Source organism: Cyprinodon tularosa, unplaced genomic scaffold (assembly GCF_016077235.1).
Source record: "Cyprinodon tularosa strain WSP-4 unplaced genomic scaffold, ASM1607723v1 ctg2, whole genome shotgun sequence".
Classification (NCBI taxonomy): domain Eukaryota; kingdom Metazoa; phylum Chordata; class Actinopteri; order Cyprinodontiformes; family Cyprinodontidae; genus Cyprinodon; species Cyprinodon tularosa.
The window spans coordinates 2461139-2482310 of NW_024038733.1; the positions used below are offsets into that span (position 1 = coordinate 2461139).

General features: G+C 41.3%; 1 protein-coding gene across 1 annotated transcript in view; it reads right to left on the bottom strand.

Annotated features, from left to right (window-relative positions):
• Positions 1 to 4251: 4251 nt before the first annotated feature.
• The window catches only part of ephb6 (eph receptor B6), a 100621-nt gene continuing 83700 nt past the window's right edge, over positions 4252 to 21172 (bottom strand). The window contains exons 6-19 of the mRNA XM_038284425.1: positions 20807 to 20962; positions 20175 to 20446; positions 18055 to 18136; positions 13437 to 13561; positions 13181 to 13343; positions 12528 to 12642; positions 12392 to 12447; positions 11250 to 11366; positions 10924 to 11171; positions 10615 to 10833; positions 10376 to 10525; positions 8383 to 8567; positions 8127 to 8285; positions 4252 to 5529 (exon numbers count right to left, since the gene is read on the bottom strand). Of these exons, the coding sequence (XP_038140353.1) occupies positions 5424 to 5529; positions 8127 to 8285; positions 8383 to 8567; positions 10376 to 10525; positions 10615 to 10833; positions 10924 to 11171; positions 11250 to 11366; positions 12392 to 12447; positions 12528 to 12642; positions 13181 to 13343; positions 13437 to 13561; positions 18055 to 18136; positions 20175 to 20446; positions 20807 to 20962 (2153 nt within the window). The 3' untranslated portion in view covers positions 4252 to 5423. The remainder of the gene's footprint in view (positions 5530 to 8126; positions 8286 to 8382; positions 8568 to 10375; positions 10526 to 10614; positions 10834 to 10923; positions 11172 to 11249; positions 11367 to 12391; positions 12448 to 12527; positions 12643 to 13180; positions 13344 to 13436; positions 13562 to 18054; positions 18137 to 20174; positions 20447 to 20806; positions 20963 to 21172) is intronic.

Sequence of the window (21172 nt, forward strand, 5' to 3'; positions counted from 1 at the left end):
CCTTAAAAAAAGCAGATCGAGTCCACTTACAGGTGATCTAATCATTCTCAGTGTCACATTTTGGTTAATACTTATTTTTAAAGTCCTGAAATTTGTTTACTAAAAATGACCCTCACATGATCTTCTGAATTTTACGTGGAAAATGCTCACAATATATGAAGCCACAGCAGGAAAACTACAGTGTATTTATTGGGAATTTAAAGCAATACACAAACATAAAGCAATGTATATGTATGAATTGCATGGGAGAAATTGATATGAAGCTAAGGCGGAAATTCAACTGAAGAAACTCTGATTACTTCCATTCAATCTGAGGCTGATCCGCCTCCGATGCAGCCAACCCACTTCAAGCCACATTTCCTCGATGCCCAATCATCTTCCAGCACTCTACTTAAAAGCCTCTCCAAATCATCTCTAGGCCTGCTCTTTAACAAGCGCAAGATCCGTTGCTCCTATGTCGGACTTGGATTCAGACAACCCACCTCCGTCCCCTTCTCCACCATTGTAGTAAGCTCATCCGACTCCTCCTCGATGCTCCAAAACCTCACCTTCAGTGTGTAGTCCCTCCAGACTTTCATGGAGTTCCCTGTCACTATAAACGGTCCGGCAGAAGACCGCCACGTTGAGCCTGGTTCTGCCAGAGATTTCTTCCCAAAGGGGAGTTTTTTCTCTCCACAGTCGCTTCATGCTTGCTCTTCATGGACAGTTTATGCAAACTTTGTTCATTCAGTGACATCTAACTCAAGCATCACCCTGTATACCAGCCTCTATGGATTAACCAAACTTCATCTATCTAAACTCCACCACCAGTTTCAGGCCCGGGGGGAATATCCTTATTCTCATACATCAGTTTATCTGCATTAAAGTATAAATCAGCGTTTATGTTTCCTGCCGAGGCCTGAGCGCCAAAGTTCAAACTATTGTATCAATAAACTCTTCTAATTGCATCTTTCTCTCTCTGTGAGTTTTTCAGATTGAAATGGTTTTACACTCTAAGCAAAAACTCAGAGGGTTGAGGCATCAACCCCAACAACCAGATGAGAAACAGTTTGTGGAACCAGCTAATTCTAAAATTACAGCTGCAACTCAATTGGATTATTTCTGGATCAGCATTGGGCATCTAGAGTTAAATTAAAGTATTTTTTTATTGACTCAAGTTCTGGACCTTGAGAAAATTCATATACAATACCTTTTTATCTAAAGCTGCCATTTTTTGACCCCACTAGATTTTCTTCTGAGATTAGCCCATCCTTACATCAACTCTAACCGGCTTTCCTCTGTCTTTGCAAAAACAATTCCCACAGCATGATATCACTACTACTTTGTGTCACCCTGCAGATAGTGTGTTCAAGCTGGTGATGTATTCCCCATGGAATGTTTTCCAAGTTTGTCGCATCTGACCAACTTGGGTCTTACGGTTAAATCCTTGCACTAATTTCTTTTAATTGGTTTCAAGTAAATAGGTTGGATACAGACAGCCGCCAAATTTCACATCTTTGTTATTTATCAGAAGGAGAATGACAGCCATGATTTTCTTACTGCATCACAACCAGGAAATATTTCATGTTGGTGAAAGACATCCTCTCCTTGGGCTGCCACCTTATCGTGGTGGAGAGGTTTGAGTGTCCCAATGATCCTGGGAGCTATGCTGTCTGGGGCTTTATGCCCCTGGTAGGGTCACCCAAGGCAGACAGGTCCTAGGTGAGGAACCAGACAAAGCGCAGCCCGAAGACCCCTATGATGAACACAATATTTGGATCCAGCGTTCCCTCGCCCGGACGCGGGTCACCGGGGCCCCACTCTGGAGCCAGGCCTGGAGGGGGGGCACGATGGCGAGAGCCTGGTGGCCGGGCTTTTACCCATGGGGCCCGGCCGGGCTCAGCCCGAAGAGGAAACATGGGTCCCCCCTTACATGGGCCCACCACCCGTGAGAGGGGCCATAGGGGTCGGGTGCAATGTGTGTTGGGTGGCGGCCGGGGGAGGGGACCCTGGCGGTCCGATCCTCGGCTGCAGAAGCTGGCTCTTGGGACGTGGAATGTCACCTCGCTGGTGGGGAAAGAGCCGGAGCTAGTGTGTGAGGCTGAGAGGTTCCGGCTAGAAATAGTCGGTCTCACCTCAACACATGGTTCTGGTTCTGGAACCAGTCTCCTTGAGAGGGGCTGGACATACTTCCACTCTGGAGTTGCCCACGGTGAGAGGTGCCGGGCAGGAGTGGGCATACTTGTTGCCCCCCATCTTGGTGCCTGTACGTTGGGGTTTACCCCGGTGAACGAGAGGGTAGCCTCCCTCCGCCTACGGGTGGGGGGACGGGTTCTGACTGTTGTCTGTGCTTACGGGCCGAACAGCAGTTCAGATTACCCACCCTTATTGGAGTCCTTAGAGGGGGTACTGGAGGGTGCCCCTCCTGGGGATTCCCTTGTTCTGCTGGGAGACTTCAACGCTCACGTGGGCAATGACAGTGAGACCTGGAGGGGCGTGGTTGGGAGGAATGGCCGCCCTGATCTGAACTCGAGTGGTGTTCGGTCTTTGGACTTCTGTGCTCGTCATGGATTGTCCATAACGAACACCATGTTCAAGCATAAGGGTGTCCATATGTGCACATGGCACCAGGACACCCTAGGCCGCAGTTCGATGATCGACTTTGTCATCGTTTCATCAGACTTGCGGCCGTATGTCTTGGACACTCGGGTGAAGAAAGGTGCTGAGCTTTCCACTGACCACTACCTGGTGGTGAGTTGGCTCCGGTGGTGACGGAGGATGCCGGTCAGACCTGGCAGGCCCAAACGTGTTGTGAGGGTCTGCTGGGAACGTCTGGCGGAGTCCCCTGTTAGGCGGAGCTTTAACTCCCATCTCCGGCAGAACTTCGAACACATCCCGGGGGAGGTGGGGGACATTGAGTCCGAGTGGACCATGTTCCGTTCCTCCATTGTCGAGGCAGCTTATCTGAGCTGCGGCCGCAAGGTTGTCGGTGCCTGTCGTGGCGGCAACCCTCGAACCCGTTTGTGGACACCTCCGGTGAGGGATGCTGTCAGGTTGAAGAAGGAGGCCTATCAGGCCTTTTTGGCCTGTGGGACTCCGGAATCAGCTGATGGGTACCGGCGGGCAAAGCGGCATGCAGCTCGGATGGTTGCTGAGGCAAAAACTCGGGTGTGGGAGGAGTTTGGAGAGGCCATGGAGAAAGACTTCCGTACGGCTCCGAAGCGATTCTGGTCTGCCATCCGGCGTCTCGGGAGGGGGAAGCAGTGCAGCACCAACACTGTTTATAGTGGGGATGGTGTGCTGCTGACCTCGACTCGGGACGTTGTGGGTCGGTGGGCGGAATACTTCGAAGACCTCCTCAATCCCACCAACATGTCTTCCATTGAGGAAGCTGGGCCTGGGGACTCTGGACTGGGCTCTCCAATCTCTGTGGGCGAGGTCGCCGAGGTGGTTAAAAAGCTCCTCGGTGGCAGGGCCCCGGGGGTGGATGAGATCCGCCCGGAGTTCCTCAAGGTCCTGGATGTTGTAGGGTTGTGTTGGCTGACACGACTCTTCAACGTTGCATGGACATCGGGGGCAGTCCCCCTGGATTGGCAGACTGGGGTGGTGGTCCCCCTGTTCAAAAAGGGGGACCGGAGGGTGTGCTCCAATTACAGGGGAGTCACACTCTTAAGCCTCCCCGGCAAGGTCTATTCGGGGGTGCTGGAGAGGAGGGTCCGTCGGATAGTCGAACCTCGGATTCAGGAAGAGCAGTGTGGTTTCCGTCCTGGTCGTGGAACGCTGGACCAGCTCTACACCCTCAGCAGGGTCCTGGAGGGTGCATGGGAGTTCGCCCAACCAGTCTACATGTGCTTTGTGGACTTGGAGAAGGCGTTCGACCGTGTCCCCCGGGGGGCCCTGTGGGGGGTTAAATCTTGATAAACTACAGTGAAGACTTTGCAGTTGTAAGAATACTTAAGCAACTTGCAGAGGTTAAGTCAGTTTACATGGCGCTATTTTATATTAGTATCAGTAAAAAAATAAATAAAATTAAAATAGTCGAGGGATTGGTCGTCCCCCGTTTTTTTCTTTGTAAATGTCATATCTTCATTAACGAAACACATTTAAATAACAATCACTAAGGATTCAAACACATCTTCTGTGTCATAAACATATTCTAAATATTTTTAGATATTCATTAAAAATACTAAAAGCTGTTAAAAGTGGAACATTTTAACATGTAAAATCAAAAACTAGAGATGATTGGAAAGAAAAGATAAACACAAGCCTGTGTTTTTTTTTAAATAAAATCATATTTATTTTACAAATTTTCACAATTACAGAATAATGGTGAAGCCTTATACAAATAAACAGCTACAAAGAAGTGTGTGTAGCCTGACACACTTGACTCTATCACGCCCACACTCACACACCATCATGTTACAGCAGTGGACACAAAAACACAGCCTCTCGTACAAGCAGCACACGCACACACACGCAGGCACACACTTGCTCCTGTCAAACTGCCACAAAGCATTTATCTCCTCCAGGTGTAAATCAGATCAGATTTTATCCGTCTTTCTCATTTCTCACATTCACCAAGCTTCAGTGACTCGATGTCTTCACTCAGGCAATCAAACCAAACAGTGGTGAAGTGTGAAATGTACACGTGCGGTGCTGGTGGCTTCTGTTTCTGTCAAAGCTCCAGTGAAATTTTACAGAGAGGGAGCTCTAATATTATAGTGACCCCTAATAAAAGGAGCTGCTCTTAGACCCTGGATATGCCTTTTTAAGGGACACGACATGGCTTAGATTGTTCATACAAAATCATTTTGATTGGATTTGGACTGTTGTTTTATAGCACTTTTGCTTAAATATTAAATAAACTTTACATCTAAAAAAAAAAAGCAAACAGTGGGATCTCATTTAGCCACCGTAAGCTGCTAGGTAGTTTGGTTGTTTATATAGAGAGGAAGTGATACAGATTTACAAATAACTTAAAAAGAGAATTATAACCTTTGATTGTCTTCACGCAATTCTTTGTGAGGAAAATTTCCTTGAGTGTTCTGTTTTGAAGAAAAACTTTTCTTTTGCTTACTTTTGATGAGGTGGAATGGGATGGAATCGTGGAGAGAAAAAGGGCTATGAACATTGAAGTGAGGATGAGTGAAAAGCAAAGGGAAAAGTATTCTTCCAAGTCCTTCTTAGAACTTTTCCAAGCTTCAGTTTGGCCTGGATTCCAGCTCCCGTTGTGCATCTTTCTTCCGCTATTTAGTGGGAGGACGTTCTGTTACCGTGCTGTATTGAGTTTACAAGAATATACAGTTCAGAGTGTTGCATTTAGCATATTCTCTTTTTCGATTTGGTTTAAAAAGTGCCCACATTAAATAAAAAACCGTTGCAGAACCAAATGCAACAAGCAGAAGGAGGTGAAAATTGGAACAGATTGTGCTGCGGTCGGATCCTCAGACCTCCACCTGGCCTTGCATCAGGTGGGACCTGAGCTGCTGGGCTGCGCTGACGATCTTCCTCTGATGTCCCAATAGGTTCACACCAAGGTTCTGGACATCTCTGACAGAAAGCAGGAGAGAGACAGAAGGCAGTGCAGTTAATAGCATGCAACAAACAGTGCGGAAGGATCAGGGGAGACATTTAAAAAAAAAAAAATTTTTAATACAGATTCTATAAGTTCAAAGTTTGGAAAGGCAATTCCGGATGGCCTTTAAACCACTTTGTTGGTTATGCTATTATTCTGTTGGAATACATACTGCTGTCCCAGTAAGAACTGTCTGCCTTTCCTTGATAATTGGGAAGACTTCTATCATTTAATTGTACTTTTTATGCACCACTAACAGTTATCATCCTGCAACCCCAACCATGTTTCATAGTTTGGGAAGTCCTGTTAGGTTCCAAGGCCCATGTCATTTTAAAAGTAGGAGAATGGGAAGTTGGTCTAACCGTAACTCTTTAAAGTGAAGAGTATCAAATAACGTTACTACATCATGTTCTAATAAACCATATGAGTTTTGTGTCATTTGGAGCTGTTCTGAAGATATTCGGTTAGGTTATTTACAAGTAACATCTTCCTTTGGGCAAACGACTTGAAGGCACAAACTAAACTGTTCATAATTTATTATTTATGGTACGCCAGCATTCATAATATATAGGTGAATCACTGTCCCCCAGACATCCGCGGTTATATTTTTAATATTTATATCTTTTAAAAATAAAGCAGAGTGTGTATGATGATGTATCAGACACATGTTAACAGAACATTTTTCAAAGATTATACATAAATGCCTAGTGTATCAATTTTATGCAAATAAATTATCTAAATTAACTTATACATTTTGTTTTTAATGAAAGTTCAATGACAACTCTAATTTAAAATTATTTCATAGTCCAGGTTTTAAAGTGTTACAGACTTGGAGCTTATTAGCAAAGCTGAATGGAAAGAAACCCAGTGGAAACATCCAAAAAGCTGTTCAGCAGTAATAAGAAGCGCTTGTTTACTGTAAAAAGAATAAAGCTTTTTCTGTTGATTGTTAGTGTTTAATTTTTCTCTGAGGTGCCATTTTTTTTTAGCATATTACAAAGAAATTATCCTTAAAAAATTATATTATTTGATCAAAATATTTAGGGATGCTGTATTATTTCGAATGCAATGTTTTTAAGTTAAACAAAAATTGTTTTAAAATTAAATCGGATAGAGATACACTATATTGCCAAAAGGATTTGCTCACCTGCCTTGACTCACATATGAGCTTAAGTGACATCCCGTTCCTAATCCATAGGGTTCAATATGACATCGGTCCACCCTTTGCAGCTAGAACAGCTTCAACTCTTCTGGGAAGGCTGTCCACAAGGTTTAGGAGTGTGTTTATGGGAATTTTTGACCATTCTTCCAGAAGCGCATTTGTGAGGTCGCACACTGATGTTGGACGAGAAGGCCTGGCTCTCAGTCTCCGCTCTAATTCATCCCAAAGGTGTTCTATCGGGTTGAGGTCAGGACTCTGTGCAGGCCAGTCAAGTTCATCCACACCAGACTCTGTCATCCATGTCTTTATGGACCTTGCTTTGTGCACTGGTGCACAGTCATGTTGGAAGAGGAAGGGGCCAGCTCCAAACTGTTCCCACAAAGTTGGGAGCATGGAATTGTCCAAAATGTCTTGGTATGCTGAAGCATTCAGAGTTCCTTTCACTGGAACTAAGGGGCCAAGCCCAGCTCCTGAAAAACAACCCCACACCATAATCCCCCCTCCACCAAACTTTACACTTGGCACAATGCAGTCAGACAAGTACCGTTCTCCTGGCAACCGCCAAACCCAGACCCGTCCATCAGATTGCCAGATGGAGAAGCGCGATTCGTCACTCCAGAGAACGCGTCTCCACTGCTCTAGAGTCCAGTGGCGGCGTGCTTTACACCACCGCATCCGACGCTTTGCATTGCACTTGGTGATGTATGGCTTGGATGCAGCTGCTCGCCCATGGAAACCCATTCCATGAAGCTCTCTGCGCACTGTTCTTGAGCTACATGAAGTTTGGAGGTCTGTAGTGATTGACTCTGCAGAAAGTTGGCGACCTCTTCGCACTATGCGCGTCAGCATCCGCTGACCCCGCTCCGTCAGTTTACGTGGCCTACCACTTCGTGGCTGAGTTGCTGTCGTTCCCAAACACTTCCATTTTCTTATAATACAGCTGACAGTTGACTGTGGAATATTTAGGAGCGAGGAAATTTCACGACTGGATTTGTTGCACAGGTGGCATCCTATCACAGTTCCACGCTGGAATTCACTGAGCTCCTGAGAGCGACCCATTCTTTCACAAATGTTTGTAAAAACAGTCTGCATGCCTAGGTGCTTGGATTTATACACCTGTGGCCATGAAAGTGATTGGAACACCTGATTCCAATAATTTGGATGGGTGAGCAAATACTTTTGGCAATATAGTGTATATATATTCCATGGCTGAATATGCCTGCATTTATTATATAATATTTGATCTCCTTTGAATTGGAGAAAATCCATGAAAAAATCAGTTGTCCTTCAGATTCTTTACTTTTATTTATTTTATGAATTGAAAAGAATTTGTTGAAATTCCTTACCAAAAAAAAAACGATTGATAAATACTTTTAAAACTAAAACGGTATAAATAATTCCTTTACGTACTCCATAGTGAGCATGCTGACTCTGTCTAATGTGTCTATGTTTGCTCGATCAAACTCCTCCTGATATCTCTCCATCCTCAGCGCTTTCAGCCAATCCCCGACAGTTGCCACTGCCGTTAAGTCTGTGGGGGTTGGGCTGAGCAATGGTTGCGAGCAGCTCCTGTAAATGTCAAAAACAAGTAAATGAGATGTTTTATCACTGATGCACATTGCCTATCAGCAGAGAGCTGCCATCTGTTTGGAAGCTGCTGTCTCACCGAGTTGGCTCGGCCTTGAGGGAGGCAGGGTGTCTGATCAGCCTATCCAAAGAGGAGAGGAGCTGGTCGAAGCCTGGCCGGTCCCCCCGTTCAGCCTGCCAGCACTGAAGCATCAGGGAGTGGAGAGCAGGGGGACAGTTGTGAGGAGGAGGAAGCCGATACTGATCCGCTACTGCCTTCATCACCTGCAGACACAGGCACAGAGAGACATCGGCTGTTTATGCAGAAACATTAAAGGAATAGTACACCCAAAACATGATTAGCCTTCGGAAGAGCATGAGTTCTTTGCCGAGCTGAATGCGCTGGTTTGGTCTGCCGGCTTCCGTAGAATCGTGAGCGCGCATGGGGGCGCTATTAGGAAATCCTATACACTACTGTTTATGCTCTAAAAACATTCTAAATGACTTCGTTTCGAGTAAATTCTGGATGCTACCCACTCAGGACACTTGGATTACATTGGACGAGCAGTATGGAGGAATATTGACACGTTTTTGTGGACTTTTGTGGACCTTTCTGTCTCGGGCGCCATAGACCTCCATTATTTGAATGTCAGCAGACAGCAAGAAGCCTCCCAGATCTCCAGATGCATTTGAGATATCAAAAAAGTACTCCAGAGTTTTGTTCAGCATGGGGGTGAGTAGAAAATGAAGGCTAATCATGTTTTGGGTGTACTATTCCTTTAAGACGATTCCCAGAAAAAGTCCTTGTATGCTTGTAGCAGAAACAAAGGAAACATTATGGAGAGTTCTTTCTATATGATAATAAAAGGGGGGAAGGGGAGAGAAGTTAATCTGTATTTATTTATATATTAATTTATTACAAATTTATAATATTTATATTTATTTACCAAATATTCCAAAATATTTATTTACAAATATTTGGGAATGTATTTTAATAAGTATTCTTTTTATATTTCTTAAAGAGAAATAGAGAACAGAGAGCAGCTACTGTACAGAAGCATGTTTTAGACTAAGGTAGTTTGAAAATGCAGCTAAAATGAGGCTCTGTAGGAGAGATTTTCTGATTTGACACAGTTTATCCATGTATGAACCATTATTGGTGTCTTAGAAACTGCAGTGTGGTCTTAATCTCTGTGACAGGGGCCTTATGCTAAACCTTTTTTGGTAACCACTTTCTATTTCTATTTGGCTTCCTGCATTGTTCAACATTATACTGTAGTTATAGTCTTAGAATCATATTGAATCACAGTTTATCATATCTATTTCCAGCAATGTATTCCCCAAAGTAGGGTTCCAGTATTTAACAATTCTATGCTTAATGGTTCTAGCTCTATTTTGGACATGTAACAAAGTCTTCTTGCGCAACTCAGTGAGTCCTGGACTCCTTCAAGTAACTAAAGTAAAACAACATGCTGTAAACTAGGATGTAAACAAATAATCAAGTTATGATTCATTTTTGTTTAATGGTTTATTAAATAAAATTAGTTTCATCCAAAGAATTGATAACACTAAAATATTTATTTCAGTGTTTTTGATACCACCATCCACTAGAGGGCGCCACGTTTTAACTCTGGTAATTGAAGTAAAGACCTGACCACACCTGCCAAAAAAAATCAGACACCTGCCAAAAAAAATCTGATTTTTTTTGGCAGGGTAAGCATGAGTTTTGTTTACTTCTGTCTCTGTGCCACAAAAATTAAAACAATTTCTGACATTTGACTTGGACAGATCATTAAAAGTTACAAAAAACAAAATAAAAAACCCCAAATATTTGTTTCTAAGATTTTGAGAAAATTTCAGGTTTTTAATTAATTGTTAGTCTGTTGATAAGATCATTCAACTTTAATTAATTAAATGTAACTTCAATTTGCGCACAGGAAAACATAAAATGAATAGTGCTGTTAGAATTTTTTTGCTAAATGATGAAAGGGAAATGCCTGTTGTGAATCTAGGGATATATTGAATTTTTTAATTTTAAGAGGGGAGTTATGACTTTTTTTGGTAAGTTCTTTGGGTTAAAGTTCCATCCTCACCTCTTGATTGCTCATATCCCAGTATGGGCGCTCTCCATAGGACATCACTTCCCACATTAGTATGCCAAAGCTCCAGACATCACTGGCTGTGCTGAACTTTCGATGCTGGAAAGCTTCTGGTGCGGTCCACCTCACTGGAATCTTACTGCCCTGATAGCGGACAAAGATGTAAATAGTCAGAATAGCAATCAGTGGTTGAAGAAACCGAATGAAATGAGAACCAAGGTCCAAGTGCGCACCAGAGAGGCAGTGTATGTGGGTACATTGTGGTCCACACCCCTCATGAGTCTGGAGAGGCCAAAGTCGGATACTTTGCAAACTAGGTTGGAATTGACCAACACATTTCTGGCAGCCAGGTCTCTGTGAACAAAGTTTCTCTCAGACAGATATCGCATTCCTGCGCCAACTCCCCTGAGCATCCCAACAAGTTGAAGGACACTGAACTGACCTTCGTTCTCCTGCAGAGGAAGCAGAATGGAAAGTTTGAGTTCTAATATCGAGTTTGACGGTGTAGACACAAAGCACTCTAGAGTGGGATATATTGTCACCCTAAGGAAAGCATCCAGGGGCCCATTCTCCATGAACTCAGTGATGATTCTTTCTGGAGGAGTTCGCGTGACAACACCCTCCAACTTCAGCACATTTGGATGATCAAATTGCCCAAGGACCCCTGCTTCACTGAGAAACATTCCCCTTTCTCTGTCAGATGCCCCCCATCGAATAGTCTTCACAGCCACCAGCACTTCCCTGCGGCCCACAGGACGGTAACGTCCACGAGACACTTCTCCAAACTGGGCTGAGTAGAGACAAAGTAAAACCTTTTACAGCTGACACAGAACTGGAGAGCATGTATTTAGGAGGATATCAAACCTACCTGCACCAATTACCTCCTCAATCTTAATATGAGAAGGATCTATTTCACGGGCAAATTCTTTAACTGCCTCACTGGGGTCTTCATATGTAGAAGGATCCACATAATATTTAACCCCACCTACAATTACAAATCAAAACCTTAGAAAAGAAATCAAAATGTCAGAAATTCATTGACACGAATTTCATCACAGATGTATTGTCATCACAATGTGGGGATGATCCTTATTCTTTGGATCTACTCTTTACATTGATAAGAACAAATCAGATTAATTTAGTAAAATGCCATGGGCTCACTTTGAAATAAACCATGCTGTTTTAATTTCGGGTCCTTTTTGTCTTTGTATCATTCTGTAGTAAAGTTTTGGTTGTTTGTATGTGTTTTTGGTTTCTATTTGCTCTATCTGCACCTATGTGTATGGCTTGTGGTTGATTCCGTAGTTGATATTTACTACCAGGAGAAGGTCACTCAACGGTCACAGAAGGATGGATTAGGGGTCAAAATCTACTGCTCGGGCAACACAACTAAAATATAACCTAAATCCAGAATGTGCCGAAAAACATGCACATATGAATAAATCACAGAAACAATAAAAAAAAACGCATTATGTTCTTTAAAATATTTAGTACCGGTAAATTGGTAAAAAATTGTTTGTTAATTGTTCAAATCTGAAGTTTATATTTAAATTACAGTTGGAAACAAATTGAAGGGCGCAGATTGCAAAGGTCTCAGTATTATGAGCACATCATGTGTCGGATCTGTTCATTTTATGATTCCTTTAGCTTAGGGCTCTTTTGGGTATAAAATTTTTTTTAGGTCAAATGCTAACTTCTTGTGTCACTCGTACTCTCTATGCCAGTAATTTATACTGAAGGTTAACATTTAGATAAGCTATTATGTTTTTTATATTCGCTACATCTCTTAATGTTTCAAATCTACAAAACATATAGTTTGCTTTTCTGGAAAAGATGTAATATTAATTACAAAAATCCAAATTTCCATTCTTCTCCTGCTTGGTGTGTACTCAGAAATCTGTAAAAGTGGATTGAGCACTATTCTTTAATTCAAGTTGAATTTTAACATTTTCAAGATTCCCAATTTAAGTTGAATTCAAGAATAGTTAAATAAAGCATACATATCCTTACCCCGGTTACTGATGTACCTCTGAAGTCTGTCGCTGTATGGGCTCTCTCTCCGTTTGCTGGAATTTAAATAAAAAGCTCTAAAATATGAGGATAACTGAGAACATGAACACATACCGGTTTGTCCTTAAAGACTTACCTGCGAAAAACAACGACAACAACAATTGCTGCCACCACTAGGAGAAAGGCTGCGCCACCCATCACCGAGCCAACAAGCAGAGGAAGTCGATTCTGGATCTGCAGCGAATGTTCCTCTGTGGGAGTTAGCAGTAAAGTTAGGGTTTTAGGGTTTTACCATTCTCAAACAGCTTTTATTCAAGAGTTTTCTTATTCGCAACACACAGGTCCATGCTTTTGAATGCATAGTTAATTTACTTTGCACAGATAATGAATCAAAAATAATTCATGATTTGGGATGTTTCATAATTGCAAAAGCATATTTAAGGGAATTATTTGATCTTATTTTCAAAGTCTACATTTATTTACCATTAATGTTACGAATAAGAAAATACCCATTATATTTTATGATGGAGGAAAGATACATTTCTTAAAATTTTGTTACCCCTAGTATGAGAAAACCAAACATAAAACCAAAATAATAATCTTGAATAAAGTCATGAGAACTTAATTTTTTTAATCTCTCAATTTTTCCACCAAATATTAACAAATTTAGTAAAAAAAAAAAAAGCTAAATAAAAATAGCAATTAAACTTCCATTCTGGGTATAGCAAATCTCATTGGTATAACTAGTTATTAAAACATGCTTTTTACAGTTAGAAAAATGTGGTGTACCAAGTGGCAGCGTTGTGAAATAGATGGTGTTGCTGTATGGACCATAGCCTCGTTCATTTCGAGCTCGGATCTGGAAGGCATAGATAGATCCAGGAATCAGAGAACTGACGGTCACTGTGTTGGTCTCGCTGAATACCGTCATTGCACTGTCCATGTCTGAACCCTGAGGTATGCAGGGGAAGAGAGTTCAGTTCATTTTCATTAATTAAGTAAAGTAATGTGATGGATATAGGATGTGGTTTGTTTCCAACAATACCTTGTCATAATATCGGAGTTGGTACTCCAAGATGTCTCCGTTGGGTCGATCCGGCTGAGGCCAAGAGAGTGTGATGGAGTCTGGAGCTCGGCTCAGCTGGTGCAACATAGGAACTGTACTGGGAACTGTGGAGGGCAAAACATGGCTGGTCATTTATGTGCAAATGCTTTTATCTTTTATTTGTGATGAATAAGGATTCCAGCTAATGGAATTTAAAAGTTAAATTCAGTTAAGTGAGCTGTAATTACAGGTGCTGGTCATAAAATTAGAATATCATGAAAAAGTAGATTGATTTCAGTAATTCCATTTAAAAAGTGAAACTTGTATATTATATTCATACATTACATACAAACTCATATATTTCAGATGTTTATTTTGTTTAATTTTGATGATTACAAATGACAACAAATGAAAATCTCAAATTCATCATATCAGAAAATTAGAATATTGTGAAAAGGTTCAAAATTGATGGCCCCTGGTGCCACACTCTAATCAGCTAATTAACTCAAACCACCTGCAAAAGCCTTTAAATGGTCTTTCAGTCTAGTTCTATAGGCTACACAATCATGGGGAAGACTGCTGACTTGACAGTTGTCCAAAAGACGACCATCGACACCTTGCACAAGGAGGGCAAGACACAAAAGGTCATCGCTAAAGAGGCTGGCTGTTCACAGAGCTCAGTGTCCAAGCACATTAATAGAGAGGCGAAGGGAAGGAAAAGATGTGGTCGAAAAAAGTGTACAAGCAAGAGAGATAACCGCACCCTGGAGAGGATTGTGAAACAAAACCCCTTCAAAAATGTGGGGGAGATTCACAAAGAGTGGACTGCAGCTGGAGTGAGTGCTTCAAGAACCACCACACACAGACGTATGAAAGACATAGGTTTCTGCTGTCGCATTCCTTGTGTCAAGCCACTCTTGAACCACAGACAGCGTCAGAAGCGTCTTGCCTGGGCTAAAGAGAAACAGGACTGGACTGCTGGTGAGTGGTCCAAAGTCATGTTCTCTGATGAAAGTAAGTTTTGCATTTCCTTTGGAAATCAAGGTCCCAGAGTCTGGAGGAAAAGAAGAGAGGCACTTCATCCACGTTGCTTGAAGTCCAGTGTAAAGTTTCCACAGTCAGTGATGGTTTGGGGTGCCATGTCATCTGCTGGTGTTGGTCCATTGTGTTTTCTGAGGTCCAGGGTCAACGCAGCCACATACCAGGAAGTTTTAGAGCACTTCATGCTTCCTGCAGCTGACCAACTTTTTGGAGATGCAGATTTCATTTTCCAACAGGACTTGGCACCTGCACACAGTGCCAAAGCTACCAGTACCTGGTTGAAGGACCATGGTATCCCTGTTCTTAATTGGCCAGCAAACTCTCCTGACCTTAACCCCATAGAAAATCTATGGGGTATTGTGAAGAAGAAGATGCAATACACCAGACCCAACAATTCAGAAGAGCTAAAAGCCACTATTAGAGCAACCTGGGCTATCATAACACCTGAGCAGTGCCACAGACTGATCGACTCCATGCCACGCCGCATTGCTGCAGTAATACAGGCCAAAGGAGGCCCAACTAAATACTGAGTGCTGTACATGCTCATACTTTTCATGTTCATACTTTTCAGTTGGCCAACATTTCTATAAATCCTTTGTTTTTATTGGTCTTCAGTAATATTCTAATTTTCTGATATGATGAATTTGAGATTTTCATTTGTTGTCATTTGTAATCATCAAAATTAAACAAAATAAACATCTGAAATATATGAGTTTGTATGTAATGTATGAATATAATATACAAGTTTCACTTTTTAAATGGAATTACTGAAATCAATCTATTTTTTCATGATATTCTAATTTTATGACCAGCACCTGTAAACCTTTACTTAAAAAAATGTCTCTTGACTCAGATGATTTGATCATAGACCTATTTCTAATCTTACTTTCTTATCTAAAATTCTTGAGACAGTAGTTGCCAAACAAGTCCGTGACCACTTACACTATAATGAACTTTTGGAAAAGTTTGCAAAGTGTGGTTAAAAGCCTTCAGTTAATCCAAAATGCTGTAACCACAGTTCTGAGGAAAATTAAAAAGAGAGATCTTATTTTCTCTATCTTAGCTTGCCTTCACTGGCTTCCTGTTATATCCGTAATACAATTTAAAATATTCCTTCTCAAATATAAAGCCTTAAATGGCCAAGCTCCATCGTATTTCATGGATCTGATTGTTCCTTATGTTCAAAACGGAGCACTTCACTCTCAAGCTGACAGTTTACTAGTTGTTCCTAGAATTTTTAAAAGTAGAATGGGTGGCGGATCTTTTTTTTTTTTTACACCAGGCTCTTTTCCTTTGGAAGCAACTAGTTTTAGTCAGGGAGGCAGACACCCTGTCTACTTTAAAGACTAGATTTAAAACTTTCCTTATAGCTATAGTTGCTCAGGATATCCTGAGCTACCTCTACAGTTATGCTGCTATAGGCTTAGACTGCTGGAGGACATAGTGACCATTTCCATCTTTCTGCTTTATTCTATCTCTGTTCTTCCATTCTGCAGTAGTTCAATCTTTATCATTATGCTCTCTCTGATTTTTCTCCTCACTGTAGCTCCATCTGGTCTGTTCCTGTTGGCTGTGACACCATCCTGGATAGAAATATCAGCTGTGCTGCTGCCACCAACACCTTTGTTTATAGATGCTGGAGCTTGGCCTGTTTTCAGTGTAGTCTTGCTTCTCTGACTGTGAAACTGTATGTGCTCTCTTTCAGCCTATGACATGAGAGCTGGCTAAGAGCTCATCTTCCTAGCTGTGTTTTTCCAGAAAGGGGCAACTTTTGTGTCCTTTTTTTCTTTCTGTATGTCTGCTTCTGTCTCCTTGAACCCAGATGGCTGCTCACCTGAGCCTGGTTTCTTCCTGTTCCTCTGCACCATTGCTACATGCATGCTTAGTGTGAGGGGTTGCTTAAGTTTAAATAAAGCCTCTTTCCCACTGAAAATACAGGGCTAACGCATGTTTTTTTAAACATGGGTCAACCCGCTAACAATCTGCATTTGGCTTCATTCCCACTGGCAAAAAAAAGCTGGGCATAACCCCTCGCTCGCAAGCTGGGAGCACTCTGTCTGCCCACAGCAGTGTGTCCGGGGACACCATCATGTTGGGTTAACGTTAATGATGTCATCAGTGCAACTAACAGATATCATTTAAAATACAAGGTTCCAGAGTTTGGAGAAAGAATGGAGAGGCAGCAGATGCAAATTACAAGATGATCAGTATGGGGTTTCTAGTCAGTGATATCCTAAAAAGCAATGCCATCTGCTGATTTTAGTCAGTTGTCTTTATCCTGCGAGCCCTCTGCCCACCCACGGCAGCGTGTCTGGAGACACCATCATGTTGGGTTAACGTTAATGATATTAGTGCAACTGAAATCAGGATGCTGATGCTTGTTTAATGATCCAATTTGACTGTATTTGAAATGGGAAGCTTGGTGAGCTGAGAGTAACCTGATGGAGAGGGTATGTGGTACTGGCGATGCTAAGATGAGAGCCAACAGAACAGAACCTGGAACACCTAACACAACACCAACAACAGATGTTATATCTAATTTACACTCCACTGACGCAACAAATTGTTAAAGAGGAGGCCTGTACAGCTATAGAGTGATATAATGCTCTTTTTATCAGCATGATATACTTCTTTGTCTGAAATACAATTTCAGCTGTTTTGATGCAATGTTCCAATTTCGAGTGAGTTTAATATTGGGTTTTCATTGACAGGATGCCATGAAATTGAAATTGAAATGAGCTGATTTGAATTTGAGTGAAATGGAGTCTTTGTGTGTCTCTGTGTTGCCCTAGGACAGACTGGTGACCTGTACTCTGCCTCTCGGCCGTAGACAGCTGCAGCACCGGCCCAACCGGGACCCTGACAAGGACTAAGCGGGAGAAAATGGATGGATGGATGAACTGGAGCCTTTTTTTGAAGTGAGGTTTAATATAATAGAAATCAACTGGAACCATCTTACAATGAACTGATCTAATGTAATCATAACCGAATTACATCTATAAGCTATAACCGCTTAAGTTGTAATATAAAGACAAAGTACCCACATGGGGGCAGTGTTACTAAACCTGTGGAAAATGTCTATATGTGGAGTTTTATGGAGCACCAAACAGGATCTTGTTACTGTCACTGTGCTGGCAAGGCTGCCAAAGCTACAGAAAAAAATACAGTTATTTCATCTATAGTCTACTGAAGGCAGTACAGGAGGTTTTCAGATCATTTTGACAAATTAAAGTTCTGAATTATTCTAAGTGGTCTCTTGAAAAGCTATACAATCACACACTTGTTTTTTTTTGTCGTCCCCCAACTAATTCCCTTTCATCTCTCTTTCTCAGTCTCTTTGTCTTCCCATCTCTCAATCTTCCCGTTCTCCCTCCTCTTTGATAATAATGAGATCTGACAGGACACTGAAACCTTGAGCGACCCCTCGTCCAGGGAGCGGCAACAGAAAAGATGGGGCTGAAGCACCAAAAGAGATAAAGGAGGAGGAGGCGGAAATCCAACCAGACAGGATCCACACATGCAGAGCTTCTCATTTTCTTTCATCTCATCTTTTTCATCCTTTCTGTCCTGTTCTTACCTGACTGGCTGGTGGTGAAATTGATGCTCGTGTATCGAGCCGGAAAAGGACTCAAAGATGACACCTCATTCATGGCTTGCACCTGTCAATATGAAAAAACACACACACACACAGTGATGTGACATTCAGAGTCCACGCTGACATTTACCACATGTGTTAGAAACAAAGAAAGCCATGGAGCATTCACCATGCAAGGGAACACATCCTACTGAATGGGAAATATCTCCCCATAATTAATAAGAGATAGGCCATGAATCCAAGTGAGTTGTGTTGAGCTAAATAATAAATGTGTGTAGTTGATAATGTGGAGCTTTGTAATTAATTTAGCTCATACCCTCTGAGCTTTACTTATGTGAACATTGAAAAGGTCTTCAGGCTCACATAAAGGTCTTAAAGCCCAGTTTACAACATGGTTCATTGATCAGTTGGGAGAGAAAAAACAAGAAAAAGAAGAACTTAGTAATTAGAGCATGTTCGTCATGAACAGGAGTATAGGCTTATGGTGAATGAACAAGGATTTGGTAGGGGAAAAAAGATACGTTTAGCAGACGTCAAAAGAACATTTGTAAATTGGGAGTTATTTACAGTAAAATACAAAAAATATTTTTTTTGCTAGTGGTGATTAATCAGTAAAGAAAGCAAACTGAAATATAATTCCTACAGTCTATCTTATATTTAGGTGTGATGCAAATGAGCAACTTTCAATACTGTTTGTAATGCTAAACATTCTTTTCCAGTCACAGTTAGGTAGCTTATTTTATTTATTTATTTATTTAGGTGATATTGCACCAACACAGCACTCAAACTGTAAAACAACATACATTTCTGTACTATTATTCAATCTTCAATGTTTTTTAACCAACCAGATGCAGATCATACTCTGACCACTAGAGGCCAGCAAAGTGTTTTCATTGCTGTCCAAAGTGTGGATTGTGTTTGCATCCAGGGGCATCTAATCTCCTTAAGTAAAATAACAGGAGTTATGTTATATCAATAAAAATAATTAGTGGACTAACGTACTTTTTCACATTAAATTATTTACAAAGGACAAAGATGAGGACTGTGTTGTGTTAGCAGCATCAAGGAAAGTGACTGAAGAAGCTGAACAGGCTAATAAAGAGTGCCAGCTCTATTCTGGGAAATATCTATACCATTTGGAGAGGATTTTACACAACCCCCCACACCCCCCCCCCCCAAAAAAATCTTCATGAAATATAGAACTAAATGGAAAAGTCCCAGTATTCTCTTTAGAAGGTTGTTGAAGAACGACAATGTCTTCAGTCGAATGTCTATCTAGATCTGATGCATGATGAACTGCTACAACCATTATGATCTACAATGACTTGTTAAAATTAACTATGAGTTACCTCACTATTTAGTATCCATTTGGGATTTATAAAACATTTTTAACTGAATTGAATGGTATTAGAATTCCTTCCTTTTAGATGTTTCGCCAGAAATTATTATTTTCCAAATTAATAATGGAGGACTATAGCCTCAAAAGGTTCACATGCTTAAAAAGACACAGATATGTTGCACTCATGTCTTCAACGTTTTTGTTGTTGTTGTTGTTGTTGTTTTTTTCTAGGGCAAAATGCTTTTGTTTCAAAACAGTGGGTTTTAGCAGTGGCACAAGTAGCTTTTAAGCTTTTTTATTTATTCCTTATTTTTAACAAATGCAGCTTTACATAAGCAATAATATATATTGCTTATGACTCTGTTACGAATGGTCACAGTTGAGCAACATTTCCATATCCATAGTGGAGAAAAAAAGTCAGGCTTCTTGCTTAGACATAAAAACTAAACAAATGCATTGTTTCCTTTTTTTCCCCTTGGTACTTGTTCAAATGACAGTTTGTGCAAGGACAAAAAAAAAGTTGATATTTGAATCATGAAAGCAATGAAAGCAATTAAAACCTTTCACATCGTTTTATCTTAGATTTTCAATTACAGAACAATTGATGAAAAAAAATATTTTGCTCATAAGTGTATATTAAATAAAAAAAATACACTTTAGTCTGTAAGAAGTATATACTGGATATTCATTAATAAATAAAAAGCTAAAACTGTATGTTTCATGTACTTTATGGGATATTTATCATCAGTGACAAGACCAATACCTGTATGAGATAAGTGACCCTGGTCAGTAGGTTGTTGAGGGTTACTCTAGTCTGTTTCAGGTTGGTTTGTGACGGGCTGAAGGTGACCCCCTCTCCACACCAGGAGCATGCGGCTGGGTTGCTGAAGGTGGGAGAGGGGCAAATGCGACAAACCACGCCATACCACACTTCACTGCGACCTCCCATATCCAAAGGAGGACGCCACCTTAAGGAGACCCCACCATCGCCGCTTTCATACTCCCAGGTTGGAGAGACTGGAGCAGAAGGAGGAGCTGAGCAAAAAACAGAGAGAGTGGAGCACATGTATGATATAAGTAGAGGATAGTTAAAATGAAGCATCTGCTGAAAAGTTTATGATGTAAGAAAAGCTTCATCCTGTCGAAGCCATTAAGTCGTGTATAAAAGTAATGGAACCAAGGTCATAAAACAGCTTGACAGGGATGTATTTTAAGTTAAATGAGAGCAGAACTTTATTACCTCTCAAGTTTATCTCCTGTAGAAGCAATTCATAAAATAATATGGTTAAGGTCACACACCGTGTAAGTTGATGATTTTTAAAGTTTAAGCCTAGTAAGAGCCCTTGCACATCTCCAACAGAGCTAGGCATAAACAAACAAACACATAAAGCTCACTTGTGCAGGCGGAAGAGTTGGCATCTTTGGATGCTCGATAAAAGCCACTGCGACATTCGCACACACTCGACCCCTCCTGGCTGGTTCTGCTGTTGGGGGGACACACAGAACAGGGAACGGAGCCAGACACAGACTTGAAGTAGCCCACAGGACAAGCTGCGGAGAGACAAAAAAGGGAAAAAAGATGGTTGAGTATTTTCACCATATAAAAAGTATGATTATTGATCCCAGTGAGCCACAATGCTGCAGAAAAAGTGGAAATGGGTAAAGCAATAACAAGAAATTGGGTTTTTCTCTTAAGCTGTGAATATATGTGGTAGCCAACTTTTTACTCACAAAAAAAATAAGGATTTGTGACAAATCACT